This window comes from Trachemys scripta, chromosome 12 (genome assembly GCF_013100865.1).
Source record: "Trachemys scripta elegans isolate TJP31775 chromosome 12, CAS_Tse_1.0, whole genome shotgun sequence".
Lineage (NCBI taxonomy): Eukaryota > Metazoa > Chordata > Testudines > Emydidae > Trachemys > Trachemys scripta.
The window spans coordinates 30,040,474-30,055,146 of record NC_048309.1 but is presented as its reverse complement, the minus strand read 5'-3'; the positions used below and the strand labels follow the sequence as shown (position 1 = coordinate 30,055,146).

The window sequence follows — 14,673 nt, the reverse complement described above, 5'->3', positions numbered from 1 at the left end:
ACCTCCCTGCCGCTTCTCTGACCCCCGGCCCCCTTACTGTGCTGCAGAGCAGCGTGCTCGGCAGCGGGGGAGGGGAGCAGGGTCGGAGCTCCAGACTGCCGGAGGCCGAGGCGACGGCCGGCAATCTGTGAATGCAGGGCGTGGGGAGGGAGGGAGAGGAGGGGAGTGGTCTCAAGTTGCAGGAGAGAGGAGGGGGGAAGTGAAGGAAGGGCTCTGGCTGCCGGAGCCCGTGCGAGTGGCACCATCCGGACGGCTGACCTGTAAGCCCCGCATGCTCTGCATGGGGGGCGGGGGAAGTCCGGACATTGACCAGTTTCCCCCGGATGCTATTTTTAACTGAAAAAAGCCGGACATGTCCGGGGGAATCCGGACAAATGGTAACCCTACTAAGGAGGCATTAGGAATCTTTGACAATAATGGGCCTGTTGTCTTTTCCATTGCTTTCATCAGCCATGAAGGACATAGGGCCATTTCCATACATGATGTGATGTGCTTGGGGTTACAACCAAAACCTCAGCAAGAGAAACCATCTGAGAGCCACCCAGTACAGTTGGCATTTTTTATCTCCCACTCCTGTACTGTTCCTGTCGAAGTGATCAGCTCTGCCTGAATTCCAGTTTATATTATCTGATTTGTACGTTGACTATTATTCATGTGAGAAACACTTGATTTTACATTGCTGAGACAATCTGGGTTAATCATACTACCCACAATTCAGAATGCTTCCTCTGGTTTGGATTTTGCAGACGTTAAGACAACTTTCATCACCTCAGTCATAGTCACAGCATGAAAATGCCCTAATTCTTGACACAAGCAATTGGATTTGGGGGTGAATCTTCTGTTAGTCCTCCAGGCTTCTCCCTTGCTGCTTCATGTTTCTCTAGCTTTGTATACCGTGGTAACATGCGAGGACAATGCGTGGAGAATAGGCATCTAGGTGCCATTGTCTGTCAGATGGTCATGGACAGTAATGCAGCCAAGTTGCACTAGACTATCAAGGTGGTCCAATGGCTGAGCTGGAAATCTGTGTTTTGGAAATACAAAGGGCCCATAAAGGGCGAACCATAGAAACTTCTCCACCTGACAGAAACTTGGAAAAGCTCTCCGAGAAGGAAATGATAGGACTGACAAAGATGTATTTTAAACAAACCCTGCTTTCAGTCCCATTCATAAAATGATAAAACCAGAGTTGAGTTGACCTGAGCTGGACTATAATCCTGTATACAAGATGCATCATTACCATACAGGCTGAAGATATTGACGGTAAGTCTTGGCAATTGCAGTCAGGCCTGGCAAACCGTTAGCCTTGAGTAGGAATTTTAGTGAGTAAATGGGGTGACCTGTGCACAATCAGATGCCCAAATGCACTTTATTTTGGGATTCGCAAGTGTGACCACCTAGTCTGAATTGCTTTTGCAGTTCACTTTTAGAATTCCATAGGGCTAGAAACAAATGCCTTATAGGAATTCAAGCTTTTGGCATAAAGCCATCCTTTTTAACTTTAGTAGTTTGTGGGATACCTGCTTCTAAAACCACTTAGGAATTAAATGGAGGAGAGACCAGATGTGTTGATAAGGATGTGATTTTAGGGGCCTAAAACTTAGATCTTGTCTACACTACAGTGACAGAGCTACAGCTCTGCAGTGAAGCTGCTGTAGTGCCATAGCATAGACATTTGCTAAGGCTACAGAAGGGATTTCTCTGTTGCTGTATTTAATCCACCCCCTTGAGAGATGTTAGCTAGGTTGATGGAAGAATTCTTCCGTTTATCTAGTGGTGTCTATATCAGGGTTTAGGCTGGCTTAACTGCATGTTTCGGGTGTGAATTTTTCATGCCGGGGAGCCATGTAGCTATGTCCACCTAATATTTAGGGGTAGACTTCGCCCTTCTTCCAGGGCTAGAAACACTCTGGCAGAAAGTGGGGAAATTTCTCTAAGCATTGGTCTTGCAACTGTGATCAAAAAGGGAAAAAAAATGTGATTCTTGGATAAATGCAGAGTTTAGGGGGGTGGGATGAAAGGCAGCATGGCCAGTGGATAAGGCACAAGACTGGAAATCAGGAAACGAGTTTAATTCTTGACTCTGGCACTGACTCACTGTGATATTGGATGAGTAACCCTGTCTTAATTTCTTTATCTGTAAAATTGGGGGTTGGGGGGGGTGATGATTACCCTGCTTTATACAGTTCTCTTCAATTGATGACTGAAAAGCACATATAAGTGCCAGGGTTGTTGTTCGAGTAGATACAGATGTGTATTGCAGTTGGGTGCGTGTATGCCCAGCACGCCAGAGCTGGAGACTGTTGCCTAGCAGTATCTATAGAGGGGTGACACATAGCTGTGGCCCCTTCCCTGGCTATATGAGGCAGCGCTACCCTGACCCCCCATTAGTTCCTTCTCACCCTCTGTGGCTGAAGTCAGAGCTGTGTGATTGTTGTCTTATCATTAGTGTTAGCAGGCAGTAGATAGTGTCAACTGAGATTTAAACATTGCCCTTCTTGTGGAGTGGCATTCCCAACAGTGACGCCCACACACATTGCTTGCTTTGTGTTGGCAAGGCCCACCTTAAAGAACCTTATTTGATCTGTAGATCGTTCAAGAAGCAGACTCGGTTAGCACAGGACCTTTGTCTCAAGCAGCTTCTGCTTGAACAGGCCACGCAACCTGATCTGGTACCAAGGCCCTCCTCGGGCCGAAGATCACCCTCAGGCTTGGAGAGTGCTGCTGCTTCTCATTCCAGGGCAGGCACCTCTCTGAAGATGCGTAGTAGCCGTTCTGTCGGTGCCAAGGAAGGGGTCTTCTAAGACCGATCGGGACCATTCCAGGTCACAGGGCAACTCCTCTGCCTCCACCAGGATAAGCACGGACAGTCCCAACCCCGATTCCACCGTGCGCAATGGCATGGGTACCTCTAACCCTTCCCCAGTACTGAGTAGGAAGTGCAGAAACCATGTACTGTCGACTCTGGTTCTGGTCTCCAAGTGTCCATTGAGTCCGATATCAACGAGGGAAATGCTGATACTTTGTCCATGTCATTGACATATCAGGCAGCCACAGATCTCCTCTACCTTTCAGTCCCAACCCTTATCATTGATCCAGGACTTTCCCAGAGATGTACCACCTATAACCCCTCCGATGGAGTGAGTCGCTGAGCTCTTGTATCCATCGGCATTATATTCAGATGCACCTCTTCCTTTGGTGGGGATGGAGCTGGTATTGGGGTTAGTACAAGGGACCTTGGTATGAGGACCCTCTATGGCCCATCTGCTTTCAACACTGCAGATGTTCCAATGGAGACTTTTATCACCCTTAGTGTTGATGCACTTGGGCACTCCAGTACCACTGTTTGCACCGGGACCAACACTGCCTGTGGCACCAGCATGTTTGGCATCAATGATATCGCCTTCATCAGGGGCACTGATGCCTGCCTTGTTCTGGGTGACAGATGACTCGGACCACCTGTTGGCTCCCTGGGGTACTGCTCTGCCCATATTCCTGAGATATCAGGGCTCTTCTGAATCCGATTCTGGATAGTCATCTTCCTGCTCCACATCACCTGACGAGTTCTGAGGCCTACCTGTGGACCAGTATGGTTTCCAGGGCTGGCATGTGTCCCATGATAGGGATGGTGGTCCCTGGTGCGCTTCCTACTGGTCACCAATAAGCCTACCCTTATCAGTGGCCTCTTTGGACTCAGTGGGATGCTCCTCATCCCGTTGAAAGCTGAATCACCTGACAGGTTGACGGTGGTGACTGCAGATCAGCCGCAAGCCCAGGCATCAGTGGTTTTCCTCCCTGTGGAGCCGCTGCAGTCCTCCCTCTCGGGTATGTCTTCCCGGGAGCAAGAGCCAGTTGTGTCTTAGCCAAGACCCATGTCCTCAGCGCCAGACGATGCCATGCTGCCTGGTTCATCTTCCTCTTCTATACTGGAGGTCTTTAAGATGTATCAGGACCTTTTATACCATGTAGCTGCATCCTGGGGCGCCCAAGCAGAGTTTCTCCAAGAGACCATATACAAACTGGTGGACATTTTACAGCCTGGCCACTCTTCCAGGGATGGCCTCCTGATCAATGATATGCACCTCGTGCCGGTGACAGCAAATCAAGCTTTGCTGTCCAAGTATGATTTCCTCAATTGGTCAGCCATGTCTAAATTCAAGAACCAGTTGCCCAAGGCCTTGCATGAGAAGCTTCAGGCATTTGTTGCAGAATGCTGCTTGATGGCACACAACACATACCAATAATTAATAGGGGGGCCCCTTGAACTGGTTGGGGCCCTAAGCAATAGCTTAAACTGCTTATTCTTAGCACCAGCTCTGGTTCTTGGACAAGATTGATGACACTTTGCACTCCTTTAAGGATTCTGGGGCTACCTTGAGGTCCTTGGGAGTGTGCACGCCAGCCGTGCAAAGATGCCACTGTGGAGCACAACAGCAGTAACAATATCGCCCACAGCATTTCTTCACACAGCCTTTCCCCCGAAACAGCAGGATTACCATAGAAAGAGGGATAGGTCCCACAAGAGGAATCAGTCAATCTCTGGCTTTGGACAGTCCACACGCCCTCTCTCAGTGCTGGCTAAACACCCATTTTGACTCCTTAGTCCAGAGCACTGATTCAGTCAATACTCCACCATCTCTGTCTCTTTAGGGACAGGCTGGCCCGCTTTTGCAATGCTTGGGACTCAGTTGTCTCCAACAGCTGGGTCCTAGACCCTGTCAGATGGGGCTACACACCTCACCCCCAAATCCATCTTCAGGGACCCCTCTCACAAGACACTGCTCATCAAGCAGGTCAGCTTTCTGTTGACATTGGGAGTGGTGGAGGAAGTTCCATTAGAGCACCAGGGCCACAGCTTTTACTCCCAGTACTTCCTGATACCGAAATCCAAGGATGGATGAGACCCATTCTCAACTTTCACAGCCTCAACAAATTAATCAGATACATGAGATTTCGCATGATCACTCTTGGCTAACCTCCTCGCATGGTCTCAGAATGGCTGATTTGCTGCTCTGGAACTTACATTCATGTGGCGATTCTACTGAGCCAGAGGAAATTTCTGCCTTGTGTGGTAGGAGAATGCTACTTTCATTATACTATTGTCCCATTTAGCCTCTCTTCTGCCTCCTGATTCTTCACCAAATGCATGGTGATGTCAGGCATATATCAGGAGGAAGGGAATCCACATCCTCCCATACCTCGTCGACGCCACATTACATTTGCTTGACAGTCTGAGACTCACTTTAAACACCACAAAGATAATCATGGTTCCCATTCAAAAAATTAAATAAAAATTGAGTTCATTAGACCCGCTAGATTCCATGAGGTAAAGGGTGTTCCTGCTGACCTACCACTTCCAAGCAGTTACCCGTGTTTTTTCCTAAGTCACACACTTCCCTGGAGAAACAGCGACTCCATACCGTGGATGTCAGGCCTTTTATCTGGACAGGACTAAGCCATTTTGTGCTTCATCTTGCCTGTTAGTGTCATATGCAGACTGCATGAAGGGGCAAGCAGTCTCTGCACAGACCATCTCTAGATGGATAACATCCTATATCAAGACTATGTGAGATAACTTTGGCTATGCCTCCTCAACGGATACAGGCTCACTCCAGAAGGGTGCAAGCAACATTGATAGCATTCCTCAGTGACATTTCCTTACTGGACTTTTGGAGAGCGGCCACTTGGTCGTCTATATGTAGGATTATGGACCATTATGCTATTACTGCATCTTCCTGAGCAGATGCAGGCCTCAGAAGGACAGTCCTGTGATCCCTATTCCAGTAAACTCTGAGCCCTGCCTACAGATCGCTTATGAGTGCTTATGAGTCACCTAACTGGAATACACATCTGCATCTACTCGAAGAAGAAACAGTTACTGTAACTGTGGTTCTTCAAGGTATGATGCGAACATGTATTCCATGACCCACCCTCTGTCCCCTCTGCATCGGAGTCTCCTCTTATGGGATTTCGTTATGAAGGAATTGAATGGGGTGGAGGCGACACCACCTCATATAGCCAGGGGAGAGGCCATAAGAGACCAGCACTGCCCCTCTACAGGTACTGCTAGCAAAAATCGCAGGCTCCAGTGCGCTGGGAATGCACACATCTAACTAGAATACATGTCTGCATCACATTTCGAAGAAACACAGTTACAGTAAGTAACTTTTGGTAAAGGGACAGTCCACTCTAGGTTATTGTAAATCTGTCAATTTCAGAATATTTGTTTCTGATCGATTACACTTTCTAATTAAACAGTAGGTCTTGGGGTTTTTTCTGAAATTGATTTAAAAACATTTATGTTCTTTCTCTCTCCTTTGACGCTTGAGAGAGAAACTGATAATGGGGGAAACAGTCAAACTGACTATGCACAAAGTAAACTGGAAAAAAAATAAGAAAGATGTTGCTAGCTTTTAGTTATAGGAATATTTAATGTTTCTAGTAAATTTTGTACCAACAATACTTTTAGATGGAAGTGTGATCTTTTACATTTACAGTGTCCCTCCCATTAAGTATTTTCAAGAGTACGATAAAGTTCCTTTATGAATGCACTGCCCGGGAAACAAGGGTTCCTTCGACAGCAAACACTGCAGAACAATTTTAACATTAACTGTTTCTGTGAATTATGATTATATTTGCAATTAAACTATGCAGCTTGGCTGCAAAATAATGTGTTTCTGTATGTCTTCAGGTATTGCAAATGACACTGGAGGGATCACCTTGATTCCCATTTCAGTGAATTTATCTCAGCAGTCTAAAATGGAGAGTCATGGACAAGTACCTCTCACTGCTCAAGCTTTAATTGATGCTTCTCCAAACCATTCCCGTATGAATCAAGCACAGGAATCACATCAGTCAACAGGAAGCAAACCAAAGAAAACTGGCTCCCTGGCACTGTTTTACAGAAAGGTAAATATCTTGGCTAAGAGTTGCTTTGTATTAAATGTCTTTCTCTATTTTAGAGAGATAAGGTGGGTGAGGTAATCTTTTATTGACCAAGTGCTCTGTTTTGTTAATGCTTGGTTATATTTAAACTTGTCTGTCTCTCAAACTGTTCTATTATACTCCTGTGTTGTTCAGTTACTTTTCCTTTGGCACTAATAAAGGCACCTGTGCCGGAAAATGCTTTTAAATCCTATTACTAAAAAATTGCTTTTCAGATCCACTAATTAGGGCCAGATGGGTTGTTCTCTGATCTCCTTGGTTGACAGGCAGCATCTCCAATAGCTAGCCACAAATTGTTGGTGCTTTTTGGTTCCTTATTCCTGCTCTTGTTTCCTCCCAGCTCTGCTGAGGGTGCAGATAGCTGTACTAGCTCCAACTCTAGTGCTTTGCCAGAAATTCTCAGAGAGAGGAGATAATGCACATAGACCCTGTAGGCTGGAGTAAGACCTCAAATAGACCCTGTTGGCTGGAGTAAGGCCTCAAATAAGGACTGGTCTACACTGGGAGGGGTGTCAATCTAAGTTACGCAACTTCAGCTACGTGAATAACGTAGTTCAAGTCGACGTACTTAGATCTACTTACTGTGGTGTCTTCACTGCAGTAAGTTGATGGCTGGAGTACCAGTCGACGGGAGAGTGCTTGGCGCTCGCTTTATCACATCTAGACTAGACATGATAAATCGACCCCCACTGGATCGATCGCTGCCCGTGGATCCCGCATGTAATGTAGATAAGCCTTGAGGGTGTTTTCTCTTCTAAATCTCTCTGAGCTTTTTCTCTTCTAATGGGTTTTGAACTAGGACTTGGAAAACTTTCATCATCCCTCTCTGAGATGCATGGATTGGACATGCTGAAGGGAAGACTGTCCTCCTGTAACTGATCAGTGTTCGGACACACACTCTTGTTTCAGCTTCTCCTGTCTCTGAAAATCCCGTTCTGTCATCTCTTCTATTGGAAGTAACATCTGTTTCCTGCACCCACCAACCCGTCCAGAATTGGTTGCTTATGTGGGGCTTCACAAAGCTATGTTGGATACTTAAGCCCTCTGGGACAGTATTCAGAAAGAGGAATAACATGCTTGCTTACCAGAGGAAGGAAAGAATTTGAGGGATGAATAAGCATGCATAACTTATAGGAGTTTTGCTGCCTTTCTCTTGCATTTCCATTTTAGAGAGAGACGAGGTGAGGGGAGATTTCTTTATACATAAACATGAGCAACCCCACTGAGTATACCTGATTAGATCAGTCTTAATCTGCCTTCCAAAAACTTAAATCATAGTACCTGCACTATTTGTATGCTTCCCTGTTGGAGTTTTCTAGCTTCTTTATTTAATTGTATTCCTGGTGGCCATAGTTTCAGCCAGCAACACTAGCAGTGAGAGATTCATTCATTGGAGTGCTTTGTTACAGAGAGAGAAAATAAAACGTATTCTTAGAGATTCTGATTTCTCTTAGGATCTCACAGCCAGAATGGAGTTTGGTTCTCTGCTTTCAATCAAACAGCTGCTATCCCCGCCTCATGTCTGAAGAGGGCTGAGAATTAAGTTGGTCCAAAGTAATGTCCCACCAACATACAGGCTTCATTTTCAATCATACAGTGGCTTTATGCATCTTTATCTGCTTTCACTGTGTGCTTGGAAAATTATATAATAAGCAAAACTACTCTTCCCTGTTGCTAGGAAAGCTAAAATCCAAGCTTCTGATGAAACCCCATCTTTAAGGGAAGAACAGGAGTACTTGTGGCACCTTAGAGACTAACAGATTTATTAGAGCATAAGCTTTCGTGGACTACAGCCCACTTCTTCGGATGCATATAGAATGGAACATATATTGACGAGTTTTTTCATGAGGTTGATGGATTTCCATTCCATACGGCTAAATGCAGTGCCTTCCATAATGACAGGTTTCAGAGTAGCAGCCATGTTAGTCTGTATCCGCAAAAAGAAGAACAGGAGTACTTGTGGCACCTTAGGCTTGGTCTACACTACCCCCCTAATTCGAACTAAGGTACGCAACTTCAGCTACGTGAATAATGTAGCTGAAGTTCGAAGTACCTTAGTTCGAATTAGTTCGAACTTACCTTGGTCCACACGCGGCAGGCAGGCTCCCCCGTCGACTCCGCGGTACTCCTCTCGGCGAGCTGGAGTACCGCAGTCGACGGCGAGCACTTCCGGGTTCGACTTATCACGTCCAGACTAGACGCGATAAGTCGAACCCAGAAGTTCGATTTCCAGCCGTCGAACTACCGGGTAAGTGTAGCCAAGGCCTTAGAGACTAATAAATTTATTAGAGCATAAGCTTTCGTGGACTACAGCCCACTTCTTCGGATGTACTTCTGTTCTTCTTTTTGCGGATACAGACTAACACGGCTGCTACTCTGAAACCTGTCATTATGCAAGGCACTGCATTTAGCCGTATGGAATGGAAATCCATCAACCTCATGAAAAAACTCGTCAATATATGTTCCATTCTATATGCATCCGAAGAAGTGGGCTGTAGTCCACAAAAGCTTATGCTCTAATAAATTTGTTAGTCTCTAAGGTGCCACAAGTACTCCTGTTCTTCTTTTTGCGGATACAGACTAACACGGCTGCTACTCTGAAACCATCTTTAAGGGAGTTTTGACCTTTTGGTCATAGGTTATACAAACTCAAACTCTTGTGCACAAAAGGGTATTCTTCTCTTCTGCCTGTCTTGTGGAACTTTTAGTCTACTCCTTTTACTTCCAGACATAAATATCTTTGTGTTCTTAGTTCTCATAGTGGGGGAAAGAACTTCTAAAGTTAATGAAAGAATGTTAATCATGCTGCACTTGTCAAGGTCATCTCAGGTTTTCATCTGAATTAGGTGTTTTTAAAAAGAAACCTGATAAATACTGTGTAGGTTAATCCAAGACTCTCCTTGGGTGTAAGTAAAGTACATGACCTCTTCAAACTTCCTGTTCATCTGGAGGGGTCCAAGGTATGTGGTCAGGTAGGTGGAGTAGTTCAGGTACAATGCTTGTCAAATTATACTGGCCAGCTGGATCAAACTTTGTATTTCTGAAGCCTGTAAGGCAGAGACAACAACTCAGTTTTTGAGTACATTCTCCCATGCAGAACCCCTTGCAGAGATTGGTAGGATGGCAACTTTGGTACATTTAGCACTTTTTATTAGAGTAGCTTTTAGTTGATGGATTCTCATTTTTAGCCACTCTCGAATTTGGTGCTCTATATGAAGGGATTGCTGTATAGATCCTGTCAATTCTGGACTTATGAATTTGAACATGCAGAAAGTAGGGTTTTACCTGTAGATATTTGAGTTTCAAATACAGGAATGGAAGTTTTCTAGTCTAGTTTCTGGTTGCTAAGAGACAAGAAAACTAGTGGAGTGGGAGCTAGACATCTCTTCTATGTCATGAAGGCAAATTGTTTCTGGTTAAGCAAATGGTATTTTGTTAAGTAGGATTCTGATTTTGTTGTTTTCCTTGCTTTAACATTTTGAATGTTTGTGTTTGATGCTGTGGAGGATTTGTCTGGAACTAGAAAACAAAGAGCTGGAATTGGGATCCAAAAGGTGCTAAACAGACAGGTAGCAGCACTTATCTAGCTTTACAATCATGGAGTTGGAGTACATACAGTCCATCCATTTCAAATTGTTGTTTCTGACATGCAGAAACATGTACAGGTTAAAAAAAAAATTGCTTTCTGGAATTCTTCCCTTTATTTGCTGGCATTCTTTGTTGTTTTAAGACTCACAATTGTGATAAAACTAGATTTCAAGATTCAGTTGACTTCACTCTCTGTTGTGCTCTTTTCCCTCCCAGGTGTATCATTTGGCAAGTGTGCGCTTGCGTGATTTGTGCTTAAAACTGGATGTTTCCATTGAGTTGCGCAGGAAGATATGGACATGTTTTGAGTTCACATTAGTTCATTGCACTGATCTAATGAAAGACAGACATTTGGATCAGCTCCTCCTTTGTGCCTTTTACATTATGGCAAAGGTAACGTATAGGTTTTAGGAAGTATTATATCTTAAGCTATTTCCAGCAACTAATAAAATAAACTGAAAATCTACTACACAGTTGCTTTACTCTTGATATCTTACTGGGGAGGGGAGGTGCTTCCAGGATGCTGATGAAGCCCTGAAGTCTTCTTTTCCTTTCCTTTACGTATCCTCCCTCAAGGTCCTGTATCAATAACCCTTTTGACTCAGGACTGGATGGCACTCCTTTTTTTGAGCCCATTCACACTGTTCCATTGTCAGCTGGAAAGGACATAGTTATATTCTGTCTCCAGAAGGGATTGCCTCACGTTGCTTATCTCTGGTGCTCTGCCTGCACCCCTGCTGGTCTATAAAGTGAGAGACTATGACTAGAAATAGTCTAGTGCATCTATGTAGTTATGCAGAGCACTATCTAACAGGCTGCTGGGGCTTGCACCTCCATGGAATAATTTACTTTATATATCCACACTTCACTTTTTTCAGAAAAATAATTCTTCTAGCAGTTGCATACACAGGATATTAAGGTTGAGGAACCTAGCTAAAAATCTATCTTAGCAATACAATGTTTTGCTAAGAAATAAAAAGAGATGTGCAAGCTTTTCACATTATGTTTTGAGGTGCTATAAACAGCCCAACTTATCACACAAATGGGAGTTTTGTAATCTTCTGACTGATGCAAAGTCAGGTGAAAAAAATAAAACAAAACAGAACTCAAACTAGGCAAGGTGCCAATGTAATTATTTGTATTACTGTTGTACCTGGGAGCCATAGTCATGGACCAGGACTCCATTGTGCTGAATGGGATGAGACTATTAAATTGACTTGCCCAGTGAGCCTTAATAGGAAAGACAAAATGAGAAGAGGTATTACCTGTGGAATGTAGCTGCCATGGAATACAATTACTTGCTTTTACTTTTATTAATTGTAAGCAATCCTTAAATCTTAGATTAGTTTGGACACTGCTACAAGGTTTGCAGAAAAATACCACCATTGAATGATCTCTGTGTTCCCTTGTCTTACTGAGTAAGTGTGCCAGCTGGATGATTCCTGCCTTTCTCTGAAGTGTTGCCTCCAGTGCAATGAGACCTGACAGCCCAACTGTAACAAGTGGACCTTGATACATTTTTCTTGTAGTTCCACTGCAAAAGTGTGGATCATTTGCTATTAAAATTGGTGATACATGACGTTTACCTTGAAACAAAGCTGAACATGTAACCTGTAACCTTGCATCTCGTTCCAGAAAATAAGGAAGATACCAGTAACAAAGGATAAGAAATCCAATTTCTCAAATATCACTAAAATTTTTACCTACCCACTAAGACTTAATAATTGTTCTCTTTTCCAATTCAGGGGTAGCTTCTGAGGGAAAGGGGAAGAAGTAATTTTTAAGCTTCAGCTTAAGTGAGCAGTAATTTTACAAGTGCAGATGAGCAGCAGGAATTGTTAACTAAAAACTATTCTCCTCATGTTGTCATATTCAGATATCAGAACTACATCTTTTAATGTATAAGTTCAAGCCATATGTAATGCTCATGAAAAATGTACAGTATGGATTTGAAATCAAATGTACAAAGCATATTCTTGAAATACGCAACATCACAGCAAAACTACACAAATTGAGCTATATAAGAATAAAGCATGTTGGAATCAAACATGTTCATCTTTTTCTCCCCTGCTGAAGTAAGGCTAATTTCTTGTAGGATCTGCTTTCCCATCCTCCCCTATTTAGAAGTCATACTGTGTGTGGGCTGGAAAGTGAGGGCTCAGGGTGTGCTGCCTTCTGTTTCCACTACTGTCAAGCCCTACATAACCCCAAAGTCTTTCAACATACTAAGAGTTCTTGGCTGTGGCACAGTTTTCCCTTTCTCTGTCATGGAAAGGAAAGGTGGAGCGGGCTGGTCATTAAAGTGAAGATCACCTTTTTGTAGGCCAGAAAAAATACGTGAGTTATTCCTACTCTGATATAAATATCTATCAGGGATGGTCTAGACAGTATTTGGTCCTGCCATGCAGGCAGGGGACTGGACTCAATGACCTCTCGAGGTCCCTTCCAGTCCTAGAATCTATGAATCATTTACTTTTCTTAGCTTCGTTACTTTTTTCAGACTAAATGAGATAAAGAAAACTCTGGAAAATTTCCCTTTTAAACAGGCATAAGTACTTATGTGCTGTAATATAACAATCATAAAAAGCGACAAAGAGTCCTGTGGCACCTTACAGACTAACAGATGTTTTGGAGCATAAGCTTTCGTGGGTGAAAACCCACTTCATATTCACCCATGAAAGCTTATGCTCCAATACGTCTGTTAGTCTATAAGGTGCCACAGGATTCTTTGTCGCTTTTTACAGATCCAGACTAACACGGCTACCCCTCTGATAAATAACAATCATAGTTGTTATGTTTTGTCTCAAGTAGTTCCTCTTGGGTTTTTTCTTTTCCAGGTGACCAAAGAGGAAAGAACTTTTCAGGACATAATGAAAAGCTACAGAAACCAGCCACAAGCAAACAGCAATGTGAGTAAATAACATTACCTTACCTATAGATAAATGTTTGATACAAGCTCTCTCTTAAGTAGGCTCATACTAATATTGGAGAATGAATGTTACATGCATTTAACTTGAGAACTGAGATTTAATTTAAGTTTGAGTTTCTTGACAACTGCATTTTTCCCCACGTATTGCAGGTTTACAGGAGTGTTTTGTTGAAAAATAGTCCCAAAGAGGTCACATCAGAAAATACAAATTTAACCCAAGATGTGGAGATGACAGGTGGTGGTAAGTTCATAAAGTTAGCCTGCTGTTTTAAAATAATATTCAAATGGATTTAAAAGAACGAATGTGTAGTATAAAAGCCATTAGAATAGCAAAGAGGAAACATTTAATTTTATCATAAACTGATTAAAAAGCAACAGTATTGAAATAAGGAGGCAGACACTGATAGATGCAGTGTAGGCTAGGACATGGGAAATGCATTTCACAATCAGAACAAATAGGATAGAACTTCACATCTTTAAGAATCCCTATTTTTAAATTAGGTTGGTTGAACAGTAATTTTTTTTAAATGAGCAGCTGATGATGATTCTGTATAATTGTAGCTCTCTTGAGACAACACTTAATAAATGGAAAGAGAGTGAGTGATGGCATATTCTCAAGAATATTCAATCAAGACTGATTCGAAACATCTTTTTAAAATGTCGGAAGGTAGATTGGTTTGATTCAATGAGGAGCTCTTGCATTGAAACACTTATTGCCCTTATGTAGATAGGAGTCTTGGCTTTAGTATGTCTGTTGTTTTGATTTTTGTGAAAAGTGTGGGTAAATGTCTGCTTTTTTTTCCTAAAGCATTTTTCTTTCCCCAAGATCCAAGATAGATTTTTCAGAACGGTGGTATGTAAATTTGTTTCTGCTGCTACACAGTTGATCAACATAAGGCATTAACCATTACAAATCATAAAGTGATCAACAGCAGTCTAATTTATCCAGAAAAGTTATGCTTAGTTGGTCTATACCCCATATAATCATCTTGGGGTCTCTGTTATCTTGTCAGTGAGAGATGTTGAACCACTGACCTCTGAGGATTGTCACTCTCGACATCAGCTCAGCAAGCTAGAGTGACCTCATAGAAGTCTGTGTCTTTACATGAGAGCAGCATACTACAGCTGTTGACCAGTAATTTCAAAGAGATCAGTGTCTTGACATTAGCCCAGCAAGTTAGAGATGCTGAGTCAGTGACCTTGGTTCTCTT

At 43.2% G+C, this 14,673-nt stretch overlaps 1 protein-coding gene across 5 annotated transcripts in view; it reads left to right on the top strand.

The window, feature by feature from the left end:
* Window positions 1-14,139, top strand: part of RBL1 (RB transcriptional corepressor like 1) — a 73,017-nt gene extending 58,878 nt beyond the window's left edge. The window contains exons 16-19 of one of the 5 annotated variants that reach the window (XM_034787098.1): window positions 6,692-6,909; window positions 10,750-10,926; window positions 13,371-13,442; window positions 13,613-14,139. In XM_034787098.1, the coding sequence (XP_034642989.1) occupies window positions 6,692-6,909; window positions 10,750-10,926; window positions 13,371-13,442; window positions 13,613-13,756 (611 nt within the window). In that variant the 3' untranslated portion in view covers window positions 13,757-14,139. Of the gene's footprint in view, window positions 1-450; window positions 724-746; window positions 1,264-6,691; window positions 6,910-10,749; window positions 10,927-13,370; window positions 13,443-13,612 lie in introns of those variants that run through there. The other 4 variants (XM_034787100.1, XM_034787099.1, XR_004647813.1 and 1 more) reach the window with 4 other exon arrangements.
* Window positions 14,140-14,673: the final 534 nt, after the last annotated feature.